The sequence below is a fragment of the Syngnathoides biaculeatus genome, chromosome 16 (genome assembly GCF_019802595.1).
Source record: "Syngnathoides biaculeatus isolate LvHL_M chromosome 16, ASM1980259v1, whole genome shotgun sequence".
NCBI lineage: Eukaryota > Metazoa > Chordata > Actinopteri > Syngnathiformes > Syngnathidae > Syngnathoides > Syngnathoides biaculeatus.
The window spans coordinates 10,972,924-10,999,625 of NC_084655.1; the positions used below are offsets into that span (position 1 = coordinate 10,972,924).

At 41.8% G+C, this 26,702-nt stretch overlaps 2 protein-coding genes and 1 long non-coding RNA gene across 6 annotated transcripts in view; 2 read left to right on the forward strand and 1 right to left on the reverse strand.

The window, feature by feature from the left end:
* Nucleotides 1–1,845, forward strand: part of pkn1b (protein kinase N1b) — a 35,702-nt gene extending 33,857 nt beyond the window's left edge. For all 4 annotated transcript variants that reach the window (XM_061846308.1, XM_061846307.1, XM_061846306.1 and 1 more), the window contains 2 exons: nt 697–777; nt 881–1,845. In XM_061846308.1, coding sequence (XP_061702292.1) covers nt 697–777; nt 881–1,084 — 285 coding nt within the window. In that variant the 3' untranslated portion in view covers nt 1,085–1,845. The remainder of the gene's footprint in view (nt 1–696; nt 778–880) is intronic.
* A 6,871-nt stretch (nt 1,846–8,716) lies between these two features.
* Nucleotides 8,717–18,635, forward strand: engl (endoglin, like). The gene is made up of 16 exons (XM_061846707.1): nt 8,717–8,787; nt 8,865–9,027; nt 10,524–10,661; nt 11,537–11,711; nt 12,672–12,843; nt 12,947–13,091; nt 13,228–13,420; nt 13,841–14,007; nt 14,187–14,342; nt 15,311–15,394; nt 15,849–16,079; nt 16,168–16,668; nt 16,822–16,969; nt 17,036–17,137; nt 17,392–17,506; nt 18,352–18,635. The coding sequence occupies exons 1-15, from the start codon at nt 8,717–8,719 to the stop codon at nt 17,502–17,504; spliced, it is 2,559 nt and encodes an 852-aa protein (XP_061702691.1). The 3' UTR covers nt 17,505–17,506; nt 18,352–18,635.
* A 4,520-nt stretch (nt 18,636–23,155) lies between these two features.
* On the reverse strand, nt 23,156–24,337 carry LOC133515071 (uncharacterized). The gene is made up of 3 exons (XR_009798948.1): nt 24,269–24,337; nt 24,098–24,174; nt 23,156–23,336 (listed from the first exon to the last, which is right to left on the reverse strand). It is a non-coding gene; the product is annotated as an uncharacterized LOC133515071 (long non-coding RNA).
* Between the last annotated feature and the right edge of the window lie 2,365 nt (nt 24,338–26,702).

Consider the following 26,702-nt stretch of genomic DNA (forward strand, 5'->3'; position numbering starts at 1 on the left):
TTAACAGTATATTATTGTAGTTAGTGATAATGTAGTTTTCAATAAACCAAACATTTGTTTTTAAATGTGGCTTTTTTATTTGGTTTTGTCTTTTGGGATAGATTATAAGAATCAGAATAGAGAATCAGAATATTATAGTAACAAAATCAAAATCTTTAGAATGGGCTATGACTAGATTTGGGGGAAAAAATATTTTTTTTACTTCCCTTGAAAGTGTACGGAACGCTAATGCTCTTTTGTTTTTTTTAAATTTTCCTTTTACTTTTTGTCTTCTTTTACCTGGTTTGATGTTAAATAAAAAGCTGGCAATCATTTAAAACCCACAGAAGCACACAAAAAGAGCAAAAATTGGCTAACCATGTGCATCACCGGGCGGCCTATAACATTAATATTAAGAGATGTAGTGAGAACATTAATAGTCGCACTTGCAGTAGCAGTGTTTATATGTATCGTGAGGCGTATGCACTTCATTCATCGCTGCCTTTTCAAATAATCAAGATCAACATACAAGCCAGATAAAACTTTATAAATCCTTGTGATAGAAGGATTAATAGAATTAAAAAAAAAAACTAATGGGAAAAAAAGTGCTAGTAGGTTGCAATAAAAAATGGGATCTGAAAAAGCAACGTTACGGACACCGTTATAAACATTTACTTGATGTGGTTTAACTTTTTATGCTGTATGTGCCGTTGTAAGCTCCTGAGAAGGAATCCCGAGAGGCGGCTGGGCTCTGGGGAAAAAGATGCCGAAGACGTCAAAAAACAACCTTTCTTCAGAGTGAGTTACTGTCACTCTTTTCTCAAGCAAATAAAAATGATCTTTGTGAATGTTACAGCGGAATGAGATTCTCTGACCAAACCCAAACGCTTTTGTGCTTTAGGACATGGACTGGGAGGCTCTCCTTCATCGGAAAGTCTCGCCTCCTTTTGTCCCGACCATCGCAGGAAAAGAAGACGTCAGCAACTTCGATGTGGAGTTTACAGCTGAGGCGCCGACCCTCACGCCGCCCCGCGAGCGGCGCACCCTCTCCCGCAAGGAACAGGCCTATTTTAAGGATTTTGACTATGTATCTGACCTCTGCTAGGTTCTACAGATTAGTAGATGTCCCTCTCCCAGCCTCAGACTCTAAGAGGACAGCGATGAGGATGGGATAGCTGAGTGCAGGAACTCAATGGGATGAAGAATTGGCTGGGACCTGCGTGTGTGTGTGTGTGTGTGTGTGCGTGTGTGTGTGTGTGTGTGTGTGTGTGTGTGTGTGTGCGTGTGTGTGTGTGTGTGTGTGCGTGTGTGTGTGTGTGTGCGTGTGCGCGCAACACCGTAGGGGCAGATCAGCCGGAATGTGATCGCGTGTCTAGCACAGCTGCAGTGTCCCTGACCTGCTGACCTTTTTGACAATCTAGAGGGGGCTTTTAGAGGAAACCGAGATGATAACTGAAGATAATCCAGATTATGTAGCAACTGAGTTGACTGGTCCTGCTGTTTGGACTGCGCTGTCTGGAGTCGATGACAAATCAGCCTCATTGTCATCGAAAAGATCAACGAGCCAAAAAGTATCAATCGGAAGCTAATCCTCATCACGCCAGATTTTTGTCTCCCGTCCTGTCTTTTTGTTTCTTCTGTGTGCTGCTGCGACGTTGCCGCCGCCACCGCAACCCTGGCTCAGTCACTATGAATGTACAATGTCAACCTCAGTCAGGTGCAACTTCAAAATGAACACTTGGGGACGCCAAAGAAACAAACAAATCTGCTTGTTGTCTGTCCTTCAAATTCTGTTGCTTTCTGATGAATGTGTCAAAGATAAGATGTGATGCTCTTTAATAATAAAAAAAAATAAAAAAGACACGTTTTTAGTGGTATTAAACTTTCTCTCTCAGCATTCTTTTACTTTATTTTAATCCACATTTTCACTTTTTTTTTTGCCAAACCAACAGTTGTGAGGTTGAGGGAAGTATGGGTGAACCAGACGTAAAAGTTTTAGTGCTATAGAAAAAGGCTCACTTTTTTTCTCTCTTAACCTTTTCCTGTTTTAGATCATTTACAATTAACAAAATTATTTTTATTTGTATTATGCCTGATCGAATATTTATTTTAAAGCAATTTGTCATTACTTTCTTCATAGACAGTAAGATGATGCCTATAAACCATATTGGAAAACCTACAGTTGATGACATTTCTTTGGAAGCATCTGACATATAAATTCATTAGAGCGGATGTGGATGTATTTAAAAAAGCTTTGCATGAAATCCACTGCTTCATGGGAAAGCCGAAAACATAGAAGCAGAACAAGAACAGGTCTGGTCTATCCTTGGGTGCAATTTCCAGACTCATAAAGGTGCTTTGTTCATCTGTTCAAACAATTATATATACTTATAAACAGTATCCGAATGAAGGGAGAAAGTGGGTTTTGTGTCCCAGAGAGGAACTTGCTGAAATGTGCATATATTTTCCCAAGAACAAAAGATAAACACTTTGTGAATATGCAGGCTGAAGCTGGTAAGTGTCATTATCCACAGTAAAACGAGTCTTGTACTGACATGGGTTGAGAGGCCACTTGGCCAGGATGTATAAAGGGCAGATTAAGATTTACAAATTGACATCGGGACAAAGAGCATAGTTTGTGTAGACTTGTCCTGTGGTCCGATGAAACTAAAATGAATTGTTTGGGTGTAATGAGCACTGAGTCACTTGGCGGAAAAAGAGGTCCACTTGCAAGTTGGACAACACCATCCCAACTTCGGAATACGGGAGTGGCAGCATCCCGTTGTGGGCTTGTTTTGCTTCAGAAATAACTGGTGCACTTCACAAAACAGATGGCATCAATATTTGGGAATCCATAAGCAACATCTCGAGGCATCGGTCAGGAAGTTAAAAGTTTGGGCATAAATGGATCTTCCAGATGGACATTGATGTGAAACACATTGCCGAAATGGTTACAAAATGGCTTAATAGATTTAAAAGTAAGAATTTGAAAGTGACCACTGCATTTCAATCCTATTGAAAAGTAATAGACGAAAAAGGTATGTGCGAGAAAGGTGGCCTCTAAATTTGATTTAGTTACCCCAGTTCTACTGTTGTGAGCAATTTGTTGAAGGATATTTAAATGTTTGACTCAAGTGATGCAGTTTGAAGGCAATGATCCCAACTACTAATTAAATGGTTGGATGTAAAATTCTGCTTTTAAAGAAAGTCACGTAATTTTCAACACCGCCTATCCTGGTTAGGATCACAGGGTGCTGGAGCCTATCCCAGATGACTTCAGGCAAAAGGCAGACTACACTCTGAACTGGTACGGTACGGACATCTCTGGAGGCTGCCTTCTCCCACTTTGAGATCAGCTTGACCACTGTTGTGTTGTCAGGGAATTTGACCATGATGTTATTATTGTGGGCAGGGCTGTAGTCTTAGGTGTAGAGGCTTTACTGGAGGGGGCTCAGCAAGCAGCCCTGTGGTGACCCAGTGTTCAGTGTGCAGGTGGACGAAAGGAGGGAGCTGATTCTCACAGTCTGGGGTGTATTGATGAAAAACTCCTTGATCCAAGTGTATGTGAGAGGAGGGAGGCCCAGGATGTCGAGTTTAGTCAACAGAATCTACGGTATGATTGTGTTAAAGGCCAAGCTATAATCTACAAAAACCATCCAAGAGTAGCTCTGCTGTTGTTTTCTGCCAATGATTTGCTTGTCTCCTGGTGTCACATCACAGTCACTGAAGCTTGTGAGACTTTGTAAACCCAATCACATCTCCCAACATCGGTTGCTGGCAAGGTGGGACTCTATCCTCCTCCTGTTCTCCGTCTTGGCATTTTTTATGTCTTTTTTCAGTTCAGCTCGAGCCGGGCTGTAAAAGAGCTGTGTCACGGGCCTTGAGGAGTGAGCGGACATGGCAGGTCATCCAGGATTTGTAGTTTAGAAAATCCCTGATACTTTTCTTTATGCACACAGTTTCCATTCAGAACTTGAGAGAGGCCAGTACAGACCCTGTGTATGTGTCTATGTCCTGGTGTTCAAATAGTCTGTGTGTGCAATGTGCGGCAGTCACGAATGCAACGATTATCCGGATGTTGTAATTCCATATCGTCCATTTTGTTGGCGATGGATGTGTTGTTGGTGAGGTTCAGGCTTGGAAGAGGTGGCCTCTGTAGATTGTTCTTTAGCCTTAGCAGGAAGCCGGACCGACAGCCTCGCTTTTGCTTCCCTCTCCCTCCTCCCCCACCTGGGCCGCTTCGCCGACCCGACAACAACCCACGGTGATCCCGGAGGTCTCGCTATCTTGTCTGGAATATGTGTTTGAGCTGAAAGTGACTTAAAGCTCTTTTTTTAATGTTTGTATCTGTAGTCGAAAAGTTCCTGGCAGGTGTAGCAGTGTAGTGCCAAAGCATGCGTGAGTAAAGTGCTTCGGTTACTTCTGTGGTTTAGTTTATTATTAGCACCTTATTTCAACATTTTTACAGTACACCAAGTAAGAGTTATTGCTTCACCGATCATCTCTTTGAACTATCTACTTCAAAGAGGGCAATTGCATTCTTTGGACCAATTGCTTATCTAGCATGTCTCTGCTTGCTGTTTAGAGGACAACACGTCCTCTGGGCAAAACCATAAACTGGAACTGCCATTGTAATATCAAAGGAAACGATCACTATTTGGTACGGGGGGTTAAACCCAGACTTGGAGGCACTGAATGAATTCACAGAGATATGTTTAATTTATTGACATGGAGAGCAAGTTTGTAGACAGAATTGTCACTCACTTTAGATCAGTGGGAGAAGCTTTACTGTTCGAACCCAGTCAGTGAACCATTCAGCCTTAGCAGTGGGATGTGCACAGATGTGAGACTTTAAAAACTTGTGACCAAGAATTTTGGGGGTCTTTTTTGCAAATCTGACTTTGAAAACAGCTGTTATGACATGCCGGCTTGTTCAATAAACCTAATTTAGCCCAAATGCCTGTGTCTCAAAATATATTTTTCTCCTACTTGAAGGAAACGCTTCTCAGTCGGATGATGTTTTCAACCTGAAAATTCATCAGAATATGTTCAAAATAAAATAAAATAAGATAAAAATAGTAAAGGGCCAGTGAATTGTTTTAAAATTAATGAGTGCACAATTCACAAGTCTGGGTAATTGTTTGTTTTTCCATCCAAAAAAATACTGTATTCATCTGGTTTTATTACAGTTCTTCGTTATATACAAAGAACTTCATTCGTGTTTTCACAACCCCACTCACTGGTTTCTGACACAGACATACAGTTCGGTCACAAACTTGATACCCCTGACGCAAATACACACAATACAATGTGTCCAACCTCCAATAATGATTGCAGCGAGTTGAGCTGAAGCGCGTGGCTGTTCATGGAATTGCTTCAAGGGTCACAATGACAGCAGGATGCAAAGCTCACCGTTGATTACACATTTGGTTGTCGGGCCTTCTCAGAAACGCACAAATGGCTCATCCAGACACCAAATAAACTGCAAAACAGACGTTCAAAAATACCTCTAATTTTGGTCTTTTATATGAAGAATTTTCCATCATCGGCTAACAAAAAAGCCTTGATGAATCGGATTTGTTCCAAAGTGGGTACCACAAAAACATCCTTGGTATTATTATTATTATTGGTAATTGAAAACACATGTCAGCCATAACTTGCTTTTATACCCAAGGCTTGCCTGAGGAAGGATTATTCCACGAAGAAGCTCTACTTTGAAGAACCTCTGCTGGAACATAACATACAGTATTTAAGAAAACATTGATTGTTTTTGCATGCAGCAAATTTCAGACAACATGTACATGTAATGACATTTTGTGCAACAATACAACTAGTCAACCAAAGTGATGGGAAGTACAACGGTTTAATTGTGGCGGCCGTGGGAATGACACATACGGAGATGCGGTGCTAAGATCTTTTCAAAACTGTTAAACAAGGCAAATTAGTTCATACTGCTGATGTAACCAAGCACGCAACATTTATTTGTGCCAATAAACAATTCTTTCATCTGGAATGTGAGAACACACATATATACAGTATGCGTATTGTCCTCTGTGCCCGTAAGAAATTGCACTGAGAGATACAGTAGGACTTGGTCCAGAAGTACTGAGTTTTTATAGTTGTTCCTTCATACACTCAAATGAAATCAAACAATAGAGATGTTGTTAAAGAGTGGTACCTTTAAAAAGGTGCATAAAATATGACTCTTAACGAACCTCACACCACGATAATCAGTGAAGCTAATCTTTGTGGGGGGTCTGTAGCCGGTTACCCTCCGGTGGCATGTTGGGCCAGTTGGAAAGCATTGGCCTCACAGTTCTAAGGTCCCGGGTTCAATCCCGGACCCGCCTCTGTGGAGTTTGCATGTTTTCCCCATACCTGTGTGGGTTTCCTCTGGGCACTGTGGTTTCCTTCCATATCCCAAAAACGTGCAAAATTTGTGTGGGCAACTGTTGTTTGTCTACATGTGCCCTGTGAATGGATGGCTACCAGTTCAGGGTGTACCCCGCCTCCTGCCCGTTGACAGCTTGGATAGGCTCCAGCACTTCCCGTTACCCTTGTGAGGATAAACAGCTAAGAAAATGGATGGATGGATGGATGGATGGATGGTTACCCTCCCTCAAAGGGCCATTATGACTGTGATAATTACCTCAGCATCGTATTACATTTACACAGAAATGATCAACCTTTGGATTTATAAATCTAAAGGAATTAGTTTATTCAATGACTGTTGATTTATATAGATGATTTCATAATGCTATACATCCACTGTCAAGACACTTCTGTTACAGAGCTGAGCAAAAACTCTGCGTTGCGGGCCACATAAAAGGATATGTTGGGCCGGATATGGCCCCTTTCCCTCAAGTTTGGCACCTGTAGTTTAGACCCATTGCATAATCTTGGCTTTGCTGACTTTGAGGGGAAGTGTGTGTGTGTGTGTGTGTGTGTGTGTGTGTGTGTGTTGTGTGTGTGTGTGTGTATGTTGCAGGGGGAACAATTTAGATTTAACTAACAGCCTGTGTGTGTGTGTGTGTCTATGGTAAATGACATTTTTGTGAAACCCATGAAATCAAAGCTGCATGTTCACATTTCATGTGGATTTCATTATTTCAAACCCACTGTGGTGGTGTATGAAGGCCAAATGACAAAAATCCGTTGTCAATGTCCAAATAGCTCTGGACCAAACAGTACCTCAAAGAATGGATTGAGTAATTGATGGTTAACCACCAACTTTATTTCTTCAGCATTCAAAATATGTGCGCTGCCAGTCAAGCAACAACAAACCCAAAGCCAAAGCCACCTTCTTTCCTTCTCGCTCCTTCCTGTTATCATTTCTGTTGGGAGACATTTATACTCACAGCACTCCCCCTTATCTATCAGTTGTCTTTGGAGGAACCCCCACCTACCACCCGGCCCACCCCTTCCTCGACTGTAGAGTCCACAGAGTCCCATCAAATTCCCCTCGCAGATATTTCCCACAAGTTGCACCTCAGCTGCAAAGATGCATTGAAGGAGCCCGCAGGTGAGTGTTCTCCCTGGTGCCGGATTTGGAGGGTGTGTGTGAGTGCGCGGTTGTGTGTTTAGGAAGTGAGTGAGGTGGGTGGGGATGCATCGAGCTGTGGAGACAGTCTTTGCAAAGACAGACAGAAGCAACGGCTGGAGCGGCTCCTTCCCAGGTGAGTTTGGCTTTTGGGGTCTTACTGGAAAGGGTGTGGGGAATTTTCAAATCGAGCTGGAATGCAGAGCTAACGTGCTGCTATATCCTTTTTTCATCTAGCTGGAAAACATAAATTGAAGTAACCGTTAGTATGTTTGGAAGATCATTCTGAATGTGTTTATCCTCAGAACTTGGAGGGCAGCCGCTAAGGAACTAAAACATTGCACAATCTTAGTTGCGACTGCAAACTCTGCGGGGCAGTACGTGAAGTCTGTTAAACATGTTGAACTTTCACCACAATAATATTGTTTTGACATTATGACTGTCAGGGAGGTATTGTATTGATTCAATAATCTTTCATCCATCCCTTTTTCTGAGTCGCTTATCCTCACAAGGGTCACGGGAGTGCTGCAGCCTATCCCAGCTATCATCGGGCAGGAGGGCGGGGAGGTACACCCTGAATCGGTTGCCACCCAATCGCAAGGCACATAGAGATAGACAACATTTGCACTCACAATCACACCTAGGGGCAATTTAGAGTCTTCAATTAGTGGCGAGGCCGGGATTTGCACCCCATTCCTCAAAGGTGTCTGGGCAGTTGCTCCACTGTTTCACCTGATTCAATGATCTTTATCATTGTATATGGTATTAGCAGTAGCGGTGGAAAAAAAATTGGTGTTTCTTGATTTTAAAATAATAGAACAGTTTGTAAAGATTTACATGTGTTCTCAAATGTATCTCATTGCATTTTCTCATGTACTGCACGTATGTATCTACAGTATGTATTTGAGAAAAATAATTTGAAAAGATTAACCAATTTAAACCTGGAGAACAAAATCTTCTCTTCTCTATAATTCTTTAAAAATTATGAAATCAGGCATTTAAGGCTGCTATCGTAATGTACACCCACTGCATATTGACTGGACAATATAATCCATACTCCATTAAAGATTCTGTCTTTACAAAGATATTTTTCACTTTCAGGGGAGACTGTGTGGGACAGTATTCTTTTAACTAGACATTGTTTTGGTTTGCAGTGGTGGAGAACTGCACTGCATCATACTGACATATCATTTCATGATGCCTTCATTGTCAGGAATTGGATGGACTGTTTTTTGCGTACTACTCTGGAGGAGACAGGCAGGTACGGTGTTACTCAAAAGAATTCACACAATATTTAAATGTCTCAGCTAATGCATTCAGGATACGGTCGCACCACAGCTTCCAGTAAAGAGGGACAATGTTCCGTGGCTCAAGTGGGGGGGCTCCACCCAGTTGAGGCTCTGCTGGAGAAGTTTGAGGCTGGCCCGGGCTGTGCCGCCAGAGAGAGTGGGGACAAGGAGACTCATGTCATCGCAGTGGGCAGAGTAACCAGTGGCCCTGACAACATGGTAGTACTCATCTTTCGTACAGTACCCTGGTGCCCACGTCCCGCACCCATAATGGTGCAATCCAAACGTGTTTCAACCTCGACTAGCCCGGGGGCCAGATCCGGCCCGCCACATGATTTTATGTGGCGCACTAAGGTAAATCATGTGTGTTAACCTCCATGATTCTTGTTCAAATCGGTACACAAATTTCAAATCGTCATCTCAGAAATGATTACATTGAGATACGGCAAGCGTTTTTTTTTATCTTACCTTCTTCTTTTCCTTTCGGCTTGTCCCGTTAGGGGTCGCCACAGCGTGTCATCTTTTGCCATCTTAGCCTATCTCCTGCATCTTCCTCTCTAACCCCAACTGCCCTCATGTCTTCCCTCACCACATCCATTAACCTTCTCTTTGGTCTTCCTCTCGCTCTTTTGCCTGGGAGCTCCATCCTCAGCATCCTTCTACCAATATACTCACTCTCTCGCCTCTGAACATGTCCAAACCATCGAAGTCTGCTCTCTCGAATCTTGTCTCCAAAACATCCAACTTTGGCTGTCCCTCTAATGAGCTCATTTCTAATCCTATCCAACCTGCTCACTCCGAGCGAGAACCTCAACGTCTTCATTTCTGTTACCTCCAGTTCTGCTTCCTGTTGTCTCTTCAGTGCCACCGTCAATAATCCGTACATCATGGCCGGCCTCACCACTGTTTTGTAAACTTTGCCCTTCATCCTAGCAGAGAGTCTTCTGTCACATAACACACCAAACACCTTCCGCCACCTGTTCCAACCTGCTTGGACCCATTTCTTCACTTCCTTACCACACTCACAATTGCTCTGGATTGTTGACCCTAAATATTTGAAGTCCTCCACCCTCGCTATCTCTTCTCCCTGTAGCCTCACTCTTCCCCCTCCACTTTTCTCATTCACGCACATATATCCTGTTTTACTTCGGCTAATCTTCATTCCTCTCCTTTCCTTTCCATTCCATTCCTTTTTTTATCTTACCAAACATCAATAATTGTTGAAAAGGTCATTACTCTTGATTTATGACTTCAAAACTAGTTCATAAACTTCATGTGTTAATATGATGAGCCGAATAAAGATTTCTATATTTCCAGTCATAACAGCACTCAGAGGAAAACCAGAATGACAATGTGGCCCGCGATGAAAAGGAGGTTGACACCCCTGAAGTAGAGGGAAGTCGGAACCACGTTCAAAGGAAATATCCAAATATTGCCTGTTTTTGAGCATTTTGGCTGATAACTCAAGACCACAAAAATAGTGTGTTGTTTGACAATATGAGCACCAAACTACCCAAAAGAAGAACATAAAGTGCCACTAACTTTTTCAGTTCTCTAAGGATCAGCAGTAAAACACGGCTGGTTTCACTAAAAACACCACACTGACCAAAAGGCAGAGAAAAAAAGTCTATTTTTTTTTTGGCAACAAGAAACGTCGTTACTTTACTAACGTGACTTAAACAATAAATTCAATTGTGGCCCTATCCTTCCCACAGGTCACAGTACTGTTGAAGCCCTTGTCTCTGAGCCAGTCAAGTTTGCGAAAAGTTCACCTACTACTCAGCTCCAAGCAGCCAATCAGCTGGAGGCTGGAAGCTGAGCGACTGCCCCCTGACCTCCCTGTGCTAGTGAAGGTCAGTGCAGACTACTTACAGTATTTCTCATTTACTAAAGCTTAAAATCCTATTGTATGAACAACCACATGCTTCGTGTCCTGAACCCATTTAGTGAACTGCTTGGCTTTTTTTTTTTTTAAATATATAAATATAGAACCTTGAGCATTTTTCTGATAGTTAAGCAGCAACTTGCAAAAATTACTTTGCACTCTGATGTACTTGTGTTGCATAATGGGAAGCACATACTGTATAGCAAGAGTAAAAAGAGTGACACTTTACGGTTATCCTTGTGAAGATAAGCCGATACGTAAAAGTCAGGTCACTGAGCAAAGACAATCGGAAAGAGAGACAGAGCGAGACAGAAAGAAGTTACAAACATAATTTGTGTTTTGCAAAAGACATTTCTTGAAAGGCTCCATCATTTCATCTGTAAACAAAAAAACTTTTTTTTTTTTTAAACTACATTCACAAAAATTCAGACTCTTCCTGCCAAAGGAAACTACCGTATTGGCTCAAATCAGACTCCGAGCCAATCAAAATGAAAAACAGGCATTACGGAGAACATAGAAAAAGGAAAATAGTTTTGTGTTTTTGTAATTGAGGAATACCATATTTCTACATCTTTATGATCTGATCATTGTTTTCCTTTAATTTAGGTTGTGTGTATTGACTGTCCTCTTGTTTTTTTTTCATGATGATTGAATCAGGGTCTGTTTTGAGGCAATAGTGTGGTTTTCACTCTGTGGTTTTGTGTTTACATTTTTTTGGTTCCAAACCCATCCAATGTCCATGTTTTTATTGGACACCGTCTTTTTGTGGAAATTGATGACATCCACATAATAATGTCTACGGCTCCTCTTCTTGTGCTTACCTCACCGCAAACAATCTTTAAGGTGTCTTCAAACTCCAGTGTTCAATCCCAGACTCTACGCTTGCGTGTCCGGTTGCTACATTGGGTTCCGTTCCGCCCGCGGGCGCTGCACCGCTGGGCTCTGAAGCACCATGGCAACCTGTCCTCTCTGACACACGTTACACATGGAAATCGGGTCTACGTCCGACTGGGAGAGGGTGAGCCACTGCAGAACTGACCAGGACTTTGATCCCAAACCACATAAGGGTCGTTCCAGAATTGGAGGACAATTTAGGCACCGACGTTTTTGATTTTGTAAATTTTATCTCAGGTTTTCAAGCAAACCAGGTCATCAACCACTAGTATATGTTATTTGCTGCCGTTTAGCGCACCCCCATTTCAGATGCTCAGATGCCACTTCAAAATATTTTTAAAAATATTGCTAAACCAATTTCAACATTACTATTGTTTTATCTGTGTGCCAATTGGGATATTATTTTAATTACAGTAGCACGGTTGCAAGAAAAATGGTTGAAAATCAACAGTAGTGTAACATGCTAGCTGGCCTAGAACAAACTTAGTAATGTATTTAATAGCAAATTGCTATTTTCCTTTTTCTGATAGTGCGAGTAACACTGTTTGTTTGCATGACTCAAAATATGAAATATAAAAGCGGATTTACCTCAAGTCTACCCATGACAAGAGCGATTATCTTGACAATTTCATTTCTGATGAGTTATGTAGCTCACTTTTTTTTCTTCTTTTAACAGTGGGGTGGGAGACGCAACTTGCATAATTACTACAATTTAAGATAGGTCAGTGGTAAACAAGGACGACATAAACAAAATCATACAAAAAAAGCTGATATAAAACGTATTTTTATGATTATATATCTAGGTCGGTCATCAAGCGGGAGGGTCAAGACTGGAAAAAAAATATAAATTTTAGGTAGCACTCTATTTGGTATTTAAAATAATATTTTGGAATCTCTGTGATTGGCTGGAAATCCACTTTTTGCCCAAAGATCGCTTGCCCATTGGATTTTGGAATCATTTTACTGCAGGTATGCTTACATTGAAATTTTATGAGGGGCAGAGCATGCCCTCCAATTCTGGAATGACCCATCAACACTTATAAATTCATAATTAAACATCTATATTTTTATCTCCCCTTCGCAGATGTAACTCAGCCTGCTGTGTGCCATCTTAAGTCAATGTTTATCTCCAACAACTACATGACCTCGGACCTGCAACCACAAGAAATACAAGGCTGTGACCATTCAGCACCCATTGGAAGCAACCCAGAGGTCCACGTGATCAAACTCCATTCGGCAGGCTCAGGACTCTGCGGGTGAGTCTTGAACACCGGCTGCAACGATCAAGTTCTTACGTTTCTTAAAACTGGAGGAGGCATAATAGCGGCAAAAATGATACATAAAAGATGTGTGCCCCAGCTCACTGCAGGTGGAGGTGATCGTCTCGCTTGTGCCGCCTTCGAACGCTTCTTTCAGACAAAAGGTGGTGCTGATTCTCAGCAGTTCGGTGCCAGTCAACTGGGCCATTGTTGCTCATGACGTTCAGGGTCATATTTTTATTCATGTAAGGGTGCACTCTTTATTTGTTTTCATCTCAGCATAAAATGAAAATGCTTTCTGTATGACATTGTTTGGGTCGCCATTTGTGATTTTGCGACATCTCCCTATTTTGCGCACGCGTTTGTGTGTCTTTTGTGCAGTCCTCTAATAGCGTTTCCCCTCCCTACCCTCCTGAGCCCGAACTGACTCTGACTACTACACTAATCCCCGACCTGTCCACGATACCGGACCTGCTGATGTGGGCCGATGATAACGGCTACAACAATGTGACCTCGTATACTGAGGCTGACCAGGCCAATCGCTTTGTGATCCAGCTGGCTGGGACCGGGCCAGGTCAGGACCAGTGTGTCTGTCTGCTGTTTCAATTTATGTTATTAGGAGTTTTGAGTTTGTCACACGTTGATTAGAGTCTTCACTTCACATAAACTGCTTGTTTTTGGAATATGGGAGGAAGCTGCAGTAACCCAAGTGTGTGTAGTGTACTTTGTACACGAGTTTTCTCCGGGAACTCTGGCTTTCAAATACATTTCAAAAGCATCTTAGGTGAATTGAGGATTCTAAATCGTTCATACTGCTGGTGTGAATGTTTTCTACATGTGCCGTGCAATTGACTGTTAACCAGTCCGCCATGTACCTCGCCTCTCGAATTAGAGTCAGCTGGGACAGGCTCCACCTCAGAAATAGAAAAGCCATTGTTTTTATCTAGAGTACATTGCTACCTGTGAGCCATTTTTATCTATATTTTGGATGTAGTTGGAGTAATGAAGCCCATTGCCAAGAGGCCGAAGTGGGCTGAGGAGCGTCCCCTGAGAGAATGGCTCGAAGGTGGAGGAGGTAGAGCAGAAGGAGGCCGAGACAGTTTCACAGTGCAGTGCGAAGACGGACGTCTGAGTGTGGCGGTGGACCAACTCACCCTGCAGGTCTCGAAACAGTCTAACCGTGTTCATGCATGTATGGCCAGCGACCTGCTTCATTCTTCAGCTGACCCAAAAAAACATCATTCTCATATTGATATATTGTACAGGTTTAGCCGTTGGCTTCTGGACCTAACTACCGAATAGAGTGAGCCTACAGAACATGCCACATCCATTTCTTTCAGACTTTGTCTGGGCCAGTTTCTGCTGTAACTTTGCGGGACCCAACATGCCAAGCTCAGTCCAATGGGAGTCATTTCCTGTTGGTCTTCCCAGTCATTTCCTGCGGGACTGAGGGAAAGCTCCTGGCACATACTAAAGGGGTGCAGTACAAAAACACGGTGAGGTACACAGAACAGATATATTAGCTCATGGATACATTTCTTATGCTTATTAACGTTATTGTACTTTGTTGTCTAATTACATCCAGTGATGAATGCGGCAGGTGTGTGTGTCTATATATATATATGTATATATATATATATATATATATAGACACACATATGGAACATTTCCACAACAGAATGGCTATTAGATTTTCTAGACAAGGGCAAATCAATCTCATGCAATAAATTTATCTTGAGGTGAATATACAAAAAAAAAATGTTCAGGGTGCAGCTGGAATAGGGTCCAGCACTCCCGTGACCCTTGTGAGGATAAGTGGCTCAGAAGATGGATGGATGGACGGATGGATGGAAGGAACATGGGCAGGAGGTAGAAGTGAGAGTGAATGTATAAAGTCTCTACAAACCTATTCAATTTTTTTCTGATCCCAAAAATGAAACTATGATCAATAATTTCAAAACTTTTGTTGGTATTCCATCAATCTAACGAAATGTTTTGTTTAATGGAAGACAGCACAGACCAGAAATCTTTTAAAAGGTCTACAATTATCCCCAAACAACGTTCAGATGTTGGATTAGTCTTTTCCTGACTTTTTTTTTTTTCGAGGGGGGGGTCGATTATTATTATGTCCACCTTGACCAGTTCCATCTGAAGAAAGACAACCCCACAGCAGAGTAGCAGACATGTAAAAACATGATCACAGTTATTTTTTTTATTTCCACTCTCTAAAAGATTTATTATGAATATTATTTTGTTTAAGTTCTACTGCTAACAGTAATGGTGGGAAACAGATTTGAAGTGCTTTATTTTCTTAAAACTTGGCATTGCAATAGGGCTGTGTATGGTTTTTATATGCGTTCTATTTGTTAGTGGAGTCTGTACGTGACTGTAATATGTGCTGATGTGCTAGCCATCGTTCGTCACGTCATGCAGCTTATTGCTCTCTTCTTCCATCTCTGGTTAGGTGCTGCTATGGAAAGAGCAGCCTCATGCAATCTTGTCACACAACGAAACTGATTGGACATCCAGAAGTTCACTTGGCATACACGTGAGACAGCTCCCTGTTCATACGTCGGTCTCTGTATTTTCATACGCCGCAGTCAAGTCCACAGAGTAGAACAAGACCTATCGTCTTTACATATTCGTCACTCAAACGCAACACGAATTCAATGCCATAATATCCAATTTGTCAACTTTAATATCTTTTCCACCACAATGTAAAATTCTAATGTCGAGTTGTAGGTCAGTTTACCACTACATTTTTTTCTCCTTTTTTTTTTTTTTTACCGTATCTGGAATTTAGTTATACTGTACATGTAACGGCATTGTTCAGTCCACTAATTCAAAATTCATACTTAACAATAACAAGCATCATTTCATTGTAATGAATTCTTACCACTGTATTTTAATATTTTGAATGATTTTCTATATCAATATCGCTTCAGTCTCCCTCTTCGTGTCTTCAGCAGTGATAATGTGTCTTCTGGTGTTTCCCCTCCTAGTTCAGCTGTCTGGATGAAGTGGCCAGCACACCTCAAATAGGCCCTGCTGGTGATGTCAATACCTCTCGGGTACCCTGGGCTCCCTTGCCAGATCGTGGACCATTCCATGTCCCCCCACCCAGACTCAAATCTGGGCCTTTGCTTCTTTTGAAGCTTTTCGTCACTGACAGCTACAAACAGCGACGCATTGGACCGTGCGTCATCACTGCAGAGCAGCGTGTTTACGTTGAGGTGGTTATTTTCATTTCCCCTTTTGCAAAAGCAAACTTTGGTGTCTACATCAGTTTCAATTAAAAAAAAAAAAAAAAATCTATTGCAGATTTCTGCCAAGGGGCCCTTGATAGACGTTGCTGAGCTGAAGTCGTGTGTTGTTTCACCTCTGTCGGACCCCAAAAGCTCCCCTTTCTGGACTGTCATAAGCAACCACTGTCCCGCAGACCCCTCGCTTACTTTTGTGCCTGCGAAAGTTGAGGAGGAGACAGAAGATGCTGATGAGCAGCAGGACGAGATGGATGACAGATTTGAAGATAAAAAAGGAGACAAAGAGATCAGTGACGAAGATGAAAGTATCCCCGATCACTCCAAACCCGGAAAAAAGGGGAGAGAAGACCCCTCGAGGAAGGAAACGGTTATACGGCCATTAAGATTTAGTTTCATCCTACGACCAGTTTACAACGTCTCCATGCAGTTTCTCCACTGCAGCCTTCACCTCTGTGTCTCTGACAAAACAACAAGGGAACCCACGAAGAAAAAAGGAAAGAAAGAATGTCCGGATGGGAAAGGTCTTCCTCCACTTGTTTTTAGGACGCTTGGACAGAAGGTACAGAACCAACTCCATGTCATACAAAAATAATACTTCACATGATTCATTACAAAACATTATATCTGAAATATACTGCATACCACATTGCAAGAGAATAATTTAGATTTGTTTTTTGTTGTTGCTGTTGTTGTTGTTGCTCCCAATCTGTAGTGTGAGATTAGAAACCTTTCCCGGCCCATGGTGGTCACCCAGCCTCTAAACCCACTGGCACCTAAAGCATCGAAGCCCACCATCGGTCAGCGAAGCAAACGACTCAGCGTCTCCCCTTTGGCCGTTCCTGCCCCACCACAGGAAAGAGGTGAGTGACTATTTGGTCCTACTTCTGGGTTACAATTATTTGAACCCTAACCCATAATATCTGTAGGTGCCTCATTGCAGACAGGAGCATTGATAGGAATCGCCTTTGCAACCTTTGTGATGGGCGTCAGTTTGATGGGGGTGCTGTGGTGCGTCTACACTTATGCAGGTAAGAAGATCAGCTCAACCAAAATGTGCTGTGAAACATGTAGCGGGCAAATTATAGGGCAGGAGACGTTCTTTTGCATGCTGCGCACAGAACAAAATATTAGAAACAGCTAATGTCCCACAGTTCTGCAAAGACAACACTGAACATACGATTAATTTTATATATCTCTACTGAAAACATATTCCTTCATATAAAAGTCTCATTTGGTGCATGTATTCATTTTAAATGTATTGTACATGTGTATGTTTTGTAAGTGTCACGAGGAGTAACATTTGAAGGAGAGGGTTACTTAACGGAGCAGACACCCGGAGGCCACCCCACTTGGGTTCCACCTTCTCTCTCAGATGAGTTGACCAGCTCAGTATAAAGGTGAGACCATCGGTTTCAATCATTTAGGGAGGGGAAGGGGGCCAGTGTGGGGTCAAGTTCTTGCTCACGGTCAGGTCGAAACCCGAATTCTACCCCAAAATAAGCACGCCACCACCACGCCCTGTAAACATGATGAGGAGGATTGGTGCGTTAAATGTCGTTTCTTTTGGGGGCTTTCATGCTCATATACTGTATGATGCTGTAGGTCAATTTATAGTCATTTTACTTAAAGTCCAGAGGTGATTCAGGTTTGTTCTGGTTTTTATACTGCTGCTACATGCTGCGTCAATGGTAACAGGGGAGCGCTTAATGCCTAAACACTATCAAAGGGACTGGAATACATTTACAACCTAAATGCTTATATTTGTTCCTTGAAGTTGTATTAACTTAGTCCCTATATTTCCCCTTCATTTTGTAGCATTCTTGGACGCACTGCTTCCAGCATTGTATGTGGATGTTAGATTTTTATTCCGATGTGTTGCCATATCTAATCGGCCCAAGGCCTTCAGAATCTAAAGTGTTGCCTGATGTAACTAAAGCTATATTATCAATGGGAGTGTTTCTTTAACTAATCAAGTTTCCAATTCTTTGGACTTCAGCACTTTTTTCCAGACAAATTTGTCAAGAAAATCATATGTCATGATCTACTCAGAATACATTTAATAACCAGCATCTGTAGCCAAAATGATAAATTTTTTGTGTTACGGGTTATCACCTGGCTCAGTAAATGTGACAGAGTACCTCACAGATTTTTATATCAAAACTTAGCCATCAGCCGTTACAGAAAATGTGTCACTCTCGGCGAGCACCTGCACATCGACAGTTCTGTTGAATCTCTTTCTCAGGATTTCCTCCAGCAACTGAAGAGGTTTACTCCCAGTGCATTTCAAATGGGACGTCTGTGCTGGTGTGGGCGTCATCACGGCAGGCGAATCGGGGTTATTCCATGCCCTTTAAAAGCGGCCCACATGAGCACCATTTGCGCTCTGGCGCATGTTGCACGGCGTACAAATATAGATCCTAGGTGTTCACTGCTGCTGGTTATTTAAAACGGGAAAAGAGGTGTAAACATGCAGGATTATGGATTTACATCCTCAGAAAGTGAACTGAAGGCCAAATTCGAAATGGCCTGCGCCACCATTTGTCAGTATCTGTGTTATAACAGGGAATATCAATGTTTATCAGCAATAATTTAGAGAATGTTGTATTCTGTTCTGTCTTATGTTAATGCAGTATAAGTAACATACAGTGCATTAAAAGAACATTGTGTCTCACCAAAATGTGTGTTTGCAATAGTATTAGTAATTAGTAATACAAGATGTATTTTTAAAAAATGCTATGTAACCTTTGCCTTAATTGCTGATATTGAAAAGCCAGATACTAAAGGAACAATACAGTGGAACCTCAATTTATCGGATACTAGAAGTAATGGAGGGTCTAGAGAACATGTCCAAAAATGATTAATCACTTAAAATGACATTGCCAATTTAGTTCCAGAACTGGCAATGTCATTTGTTATTCTTGCAGAGGGAGGGATACACATATTTCCGTGTCCCATAAATAAAATATGACTTGATCCAGCTAACACACATGTCCGTTCTTATCTGCGCCCATGTCGAATTTTACAGCATTTTAAGTAATGAATATGGAAGCAGTGGCCATGATGACAGGAGGAGCTATTGTCCCATGAAGTTAAGAGAGAGCAGCAAGGCAGCAGTGTGTAAGAGTAATAAGAAACACAAGTCGTTGGAGTCTAGAAGAGGCTATTTTTGGTACAATAATATATATATTTTTTGTCATGCTGTTCGTCTATGGCAGGGGTGGCGAACCCACAGCCCTCGTGAAGGTATGAAAGCATATCGGAGTGTGTCCACTCCCAATTTGCTCGCGTTCATTACAGTATTTGTGTCCACACTTTGCTTTCCTTTGTTACAATGTTTTCGCAAAACTGGTATGCGTATCGGAACGAAAATAGCTCAAACCTTCCCACTCGGATCACGATCTTTGGAGAAAATAAGTTATCAAATCCTCTCTCGAAATGGCAGGGAAAAATCCACAGTTAAACAAAAATATGTGGATGAGCGCAGGATGTTTTTACCAGAATGAGAGAGCTCATATTTTTTTGGTGAGCGCAACCGCCAACCACTCTGCCTTTTGGGTCAGACGTCTTTATTACGGCACTCACAATTCAAATGCTGCATTTCAAAGCTTCATCAGCTCACTCCACGCTAACATCGACCTGGAATTTCCAAAAGGGATTGAACTTTGCCGTCATGTTTGTCACTTTGAAAAATCAGACAGAAAAGCAGATGCAGTTTCAAAAAAAAATAATAAAGCACCCAGAGACTAGCGCAGGCATCATGTCAACTGGCTTGGAAGATGGCAAGTGCCAAAACGTTATACAATGAAATGGAATTTATTTAAAAAAAAAATGCCTCAGTGATGCCGCTAAAATTTTCTGTCCTTAAAACAACAGCTTTAAACAAATGGTATCAGACCTTCAATTGTCCCGCCAAACATTAGCATGCCTCAGATCTCCAACATGTGAGTAGTTTAGTGTTGAATTAGCTGAGAGTTGTGACATAGAAGACGAGACTTGGTTGAAATGGTAGTTTATGGGAGAAAGAGCACATCATTTTAATTTTTAAAAATTAATGGCCTGTGGTCTTGGTACTCTGTTGGAGTCGATTTTTCTTGTTATCATGTTGGTGTGTGACATTTCCAATAAATCTGGCTGAGCAAAGGCATGTGTGTGTGTGTGTGTGGGGGGGGGGTGATATTCATGTGTATGATGTGGCTTTTTGCCGTAACACAGCAAAAAAAAATATGGCTTTTGATCTCTGAACGCTTGGCCACCCCTGGGTCTGAAAATCTAAATTTCTTGTGGCTCGTGAAAGCGAACCTCTTCGACTTGTCCATGAATACCATTAGCGTGTTAAGTAAGGACAAAAGTTACAACTTTTCAAACATTTTCCAACTTTAAAAAAAAAAATCTATTTAATTTTGTACCGTACAGGCATTTTAGTCCACCAAAAAAAAAATTACCAAATAATTTTGTACTGTCCAGTAAAATTGGTGCATATGGCTTCAAAGTGCTTCAATGTAACAGACAATCGTCTTTCACGGATAACTATGAAATTAAAGTTCCACTGTATTTAATTATTTACAGTGAAAAAACACAATAATTTTTCTGGATGATTGAACACAGATTTTAAAAATGAATTCATTCAAACAAACTTGGGGTTTCAAAGCCACCTAGGCCTCTCAAGCAATGAAAATCTTCTTTACAATGGCTAAGCAGTGACTCTGTTCGTGCCATCTCACAATGTGCTTTTTTTTCCATGTTTTTTTTTATTTCTTTTATTTCTCTCTTGTCCAACAATAAGTACTTTGTAGAAAATTACATCGTGGTACATTCTGTAAAAAAAAAAAAAGCCAATAGTTTAGTAATTAGTTTGCAGAATATTTCATTTTCTTTTCAAATTATTGACAGAGCAATGCGAAAATGTATTCTTTTCATGAAAATGGACATAAAGCTATAAATGATAAACAAAACACAAAATCAAAAGGAAAAACGCGTCATTCGTGCTATATAAAGCTATTATAATTTTGAGGATGCACATTGTCACGCTGCATTATTGCTTCAATTCTGAGCATTTGCGCCTCCGTAGCCACACCGAGCCTCTAGGTGGCGCTGCAGGTCGACCCTGTGTTGGAAGCCGTGGCGACAGCTGGGGCAGCTGAACGGCCGGCTGTCGTGTTTCCGACTGTGAGTGATGAGGTTGGAGCTTTGGCTGAATCCTCGACCGCACACTTTACACACGTGCGGTTTCTCACCTGAGTGCGGATAAAGAGGCCAAAGGATGCGCAACCACATATCAGACGCTACTACCCGAACGTGCAGAATTACTGCAACTCACCTGTGTGTATGAAGGTGTGTTTCTTCATATCTGACTTCTGGTGGAACCTTTTGCCACAGTATTGGCACGGGTAAGGTCTCGTGTCTGAGTGGATGAGCAGATGTGTGGCCAGTGTCGATGAGCGCTTGAACATTTTGCCACACACCTTGCACCCAAAGTTTCGTCCCTGCGCTTGGAAGAGAGCACGTAAAACATGACTGGTGCGCAAACATGCGCTCTAAATATTACCTTTGCTCCGCCATAACTTCCAATTGATGCAAAAGTCATTGGAGACATTTCTGTGGCTGGAGACCTCATCAAAGGGACAGCAAAGGTGTTATTCACATGAGACTAGAGATCGACTTGTGAAAGAGACTGAGGAGAAAAAAAGAACGATTATTTTTAGTATTTCTGAAGCAAAAAGACTTTTTTTTTTTTTTTTTTTGGCAATGTTTATGTGGGGGTGGCACGGTGAAGCAGCTGGAAAGCGTTGGCCTCACAATCCCGGGTTCAATCCCAGACCTGCCCGTGTAGAGTTTGCATGTTCTCCCCGTGCCTGCATGGGTTTTCTCCCGGCACTCCGGTTTCTTCCAACGTCCCAAAAACATGCAACATGGACACTAAATTGCCCCTAGGTGTGATTGTGAGTGTGACTGTTAGTCTCGATGTGCCCTGCGATTGGCTCGTAACTAGTTGAGGGTGTACCCCGCCTCTTGCCCGTTGGCAATTGGGATAGGCTCCGGCACTCCTGCGACCCTCGTGAGGATAAGCGGCTAAGAAAATGGATGGATGGGTGGATGGATAGATGTTTATGTGTGAGGGCTACCAGTTTGATTTGCTCAAATTAACTCAAATTCCATGTTCTTCTTTGTTCATTTTTGCAACACCGATAATGCTAATAATTTCTCACTAATTTAAAAAGCGAGGACATGGATAAATATCAGCGCATATTTCTCTGAATCTCTGCAAGCGCACACATTTTCAAATGATGTACAACATGTCCCTTTTACAAGCAGCATATTGGTGACCCCCAGAATAGATTTATCTGTTCAGTGGGTACTTTCGCTATCAGGCATTCAATCTAATGAGCTTCAACACAAAAGCTAAGTCAAAAATGAACCCTCTAAAACAATAATTCTTAGTTTGGTTACCAAAATGTTAGAAACAGAGCTGAGATCTGAGTATGGTGCAATAACCCCTGTAAACAGTAACCCCGTTAATACTAAGTAACACGGTTAGTTTAATTAATTTTCCTTATGATGGTACATTAATTTTTACATTTAGTTGTGATTTGTGTAACAATTGTTTCTGTTTTTTTTTTTTTTTCTGCTGTGAACACACAGTGAATTCATGCATGGAAGGATATAAAACCTTTTCACAGAGGTGACAATGACTGAATGGCGATCTGAGATCTGTATGCGACTTGTAGTGGAGTAACATGAAGACCAGTTTCTCCAGTTGTTGTTCTCTGTCAGATGTCTGTCGTCTGTCTGCTGACCACGTAGAGTCCAGCACTGCATCAGTACTATTCGCAGTGGACTTGACTGAAAGAGGAAATAATGACAATGACACTTTTTTTCTCTGACTGCAATTTAGATTTTGAGGTGTTTTGTTGAGTTTGCAAAATATTCTGGAAAATTCTATCTGCCGTGATGAAAAGAAGGAATCAAGAAGGTTACCACATGAAGAGGGGACCGTTCCAAAACAGCATTGATTCTGCAACGAAGTTCCCTCCCATGGGGATCGGACCCCAAACAGAAGCTCCGGATGGAAACCTGACTGCACATTATCTTCAGAGTCCCTTGCCACTTGGTCCACAGGCTGACCTTTATCAGTGTGAGATTCATCCCGCTGCCGGAAGACGTCCTTGGATGGACCGGCGGGGTGAGTCTTTTTACTCCTTACAAGAAACGAGCGCGGCATGACAGAACCTGCAGGAGTCAAACAAAACTGCTCACAATCATCTCACACCTGCGAGTGCATGTTCGTTTGAAATGCCAAAGCTTGAGGTTTCCAAACAAACCAAGCCCGCCACCTGCCAAACACGCTCTTGGTGGAGAGCCCCCCTTCCCTGTGCGCTCTTATCAATTTGGAGCTGCAAAAGTGCTGCTGAACTCATTCAGTTAACGATTTTCTGAGTTGACCGACGAGACCCTAAACAACACCAAAGCAATTTTTGATGATAAATGTATTTTTCTAAATCTGGTTACATTAAAACATTTCCAAGAGCGGTACCAAACATCGGATGATATACTATACAGGTCCATATATTTGTTATTGTATAATTGTTGTAGTGAGGAGTGGTGAAGAACTGCTTTAATAGGTTTTTCCTGTAAGGTTGTTTTAATAAACAATAATCAACATCTTGTTAAATGAATGACTTTCTGACAATGTCTCACCAAATTTTTACCAATCTGAAACCCAACTTTTACCGCTTTAGCTTTTGTGACATGACATAGTTTGTAATTATATAATTCTGCAAAGCTTTGTTAGCAGATAATATTCTCATTAGGGCCTGAACCACAAAACCCCGTCACATATTGTTGGGTATCTCCGTATAAATCTAAGCATGATGTCCCAATCTGACATTTATGAATATTTGAAGGCAAAACTTTCAAATGTTATATCTGATTTTATAGGACGAAAAGTAAAGTAAAAAGTAAGTTCCGTCTTGAAATGCTGCTGTCCTTACCTCTCGAAGGCAGATGAATGTCGAGTGCAATCGTCGCAATGTCAGTTACATCCTCTTTTTCTCCTCCCAACACGCGTCTGTTGAGGACACACCAAGATTTGAATGTTGTTTGTGAAAAATTGGGGAGCATTTTGGCAAGTTATAAAGCAAAACCCCAAAATGGTTGCGTACCTCAAAATAGCGTCCTCTTCACTTCTTAAACGATGCCGTATTGTGATTCAAACTGTAAGTACAAAATGTGGGATTTGACCACTTGTGTGTCAAGAACAATAAATTAGCTCTAGATATAAAAGTTGAGTTACTTGATGTGTGAAGATTCATCGCTACTGTATTTACTGTGGGTTGAGCATCAGATAGAGTACCGGTATTATAGTCATAATCCTACACAGAAGTGAGGAAGGGGTTTTCCTTCACTGAATCATAGCCTGGCATTATTATTATTATTATTATTGCATAATAATGCCAGGCTATGAACATCAATCACAGAACATAATTAACTTAATATGGAAACATTAACTCAATGTTAATTCAAGCAACAACAACAAATCTTTAATGACAACAAAAAATATAATAAATGTAAAGAGTATCTGTCTTGCAAATATCAGTCAAAGCAGATGTGTAAATCCTACCAACAATTAACATTTTTGCACAGAAATCCAAAAAACCTGGCTCCATCAAAATCCTTCACTTTGTAATAACGGATTGTAAAATACAAAATATATCTTGGGAAGGTTTGCAACATACTTTGTAGAAGCACACGACTTTGGCCCAATAATGCTGTTTTGATTCAAGCCAAAATAACATACCTGTAACTGAAATGGCATTCTATAAAAGTACAGTAAAAGTGTATATGGAGTTTTATACAAGATACTTAAACTCCGCGTGCCTGTAAATGATACATGACGTTCATGATGAATACAAAACAGTTTGTAGGCAGATCTGGGAGGAAATGCTTCATCACATTTTTTCCCCATTGCGTTGCTGACAACCATCCAAAGATTCATAATGAAAATGCAAATGCTTCGACGTATACTCTAAATATGAATTAAATCTTGGCAAGTGAAACGTTTCTGACCCAAGCCTGAAATCAAATCACTGAGTGAATTAAGAGAAAACAAAGCAGATATCAGTCACACATTTTTGTCCACATGTTCTGTGAGCTGCCTACAAAAGTACGCGCCTGCCTTGATGTGCATGGAGAGAAGCATGTCGCAACCCTGCGGTTGCTACGGCGGGGGGCTCGCGAGTCTCTCCGAGGGGCTGTTTGGGGGAACAGACGAGAGGAGTGCAGGGAAGTAAGACGGGCTGGTGGGTTTGGTGGGTTCACGTCTCACTGGGAGGGGGTTCAAGGCCTTATGCTTTCCTCGTGGTTGTGGCGGGCTGTCTTTCTAAGAACCAGAAACTCGGAGAGGATGGAGGAAAAGGAACATGCTTAGAATTATATTGCTCTGTTTCAGATGTTTACTTACTGAATCGAGGTTTATCTGTATTAACTTGCGTGAATTTAAATAAAAAAAACTATGGTACGTGTGTAATGTTTGTCTGTTTTTCTGTAAGGTCTCCAAAATAAATGTACAGAGAAGGGTAAAAAAAAAAAATCATAGAATTGTTCTTCCATCCATCCATTTTCTTAGCCGCTTATCCTCACGAGCGTTGTGGGGAGTGCTGGAGCCTATCCCAGCTGTCAACGGGCAGAAGCCGGAGTACACCCTGAAATGGTTGCCAGCCAATGGCAGGGCACATACAGAAACAAACAGTCGCACTCACAATCACACCTAGGGGCAATTTAGAGTGTCCAATTAATGTTGCATGTTTTTGGGGTGTGGGAGGAAACCGGAGTGCCCAGAGAAAACCCACACAGGCACGGGGAGAACATGCGAAAAGCACACAGGCGGGTCCGGGAACAAACCTGTGAGGCCAGACTTTCCAGCTGCCCCACTGTGCCGCCAAGAATTGTACAATTAAAATTAAAAAAAGACAATTTTGTTAGTGCTTCATTCGTCTTCCCATGGGCTGGGGGAGGCGGTTCCAAGAAGCAGAAAAAAAAAAAAAACACTACGGCTAAACTCACAACATACAACATAATGTGACTGGAGAAATGTCACTCACTGAAACAGATGACATGGACAATGAATCAAAAAGGACTGAAGGAAACCGGGGAAACTAAATCCAGGCAAAGTGACGAGACATTGGAGAACACCTGGACAAGACACGACTGTTGGGAGAACCTGACTGGTTGACACAAGGTAGAGGGCTGACCAGAACAAGTGGCTACAAAAACCAAAGGAGCACGTGAACAACATGGGATATGAAAAGAGAAAACAAAACTCAATATAGTCTAAACTAAAACACAGACCATGACAAGGATGGGGTACAGGACCTCCTCATATGGGCTGTTTGTTCACTGTACCGGTGTCAAAGTTAGTTCGATCTGAGATTATGGTTCTCAATTTACCAGTCGATCTTGTTCCTACCCTCGCTGTAAGCCGTGACCCAAAGAACAAGATCCTGCACCAGAGAAGCTCGGTCTTGCGGGAGGGGCTCAGAGTGGATCCGCTGCTCCTCCACGCTGAGAGGAGCCAGAGGTGGCTCGGCCATCTCGTTA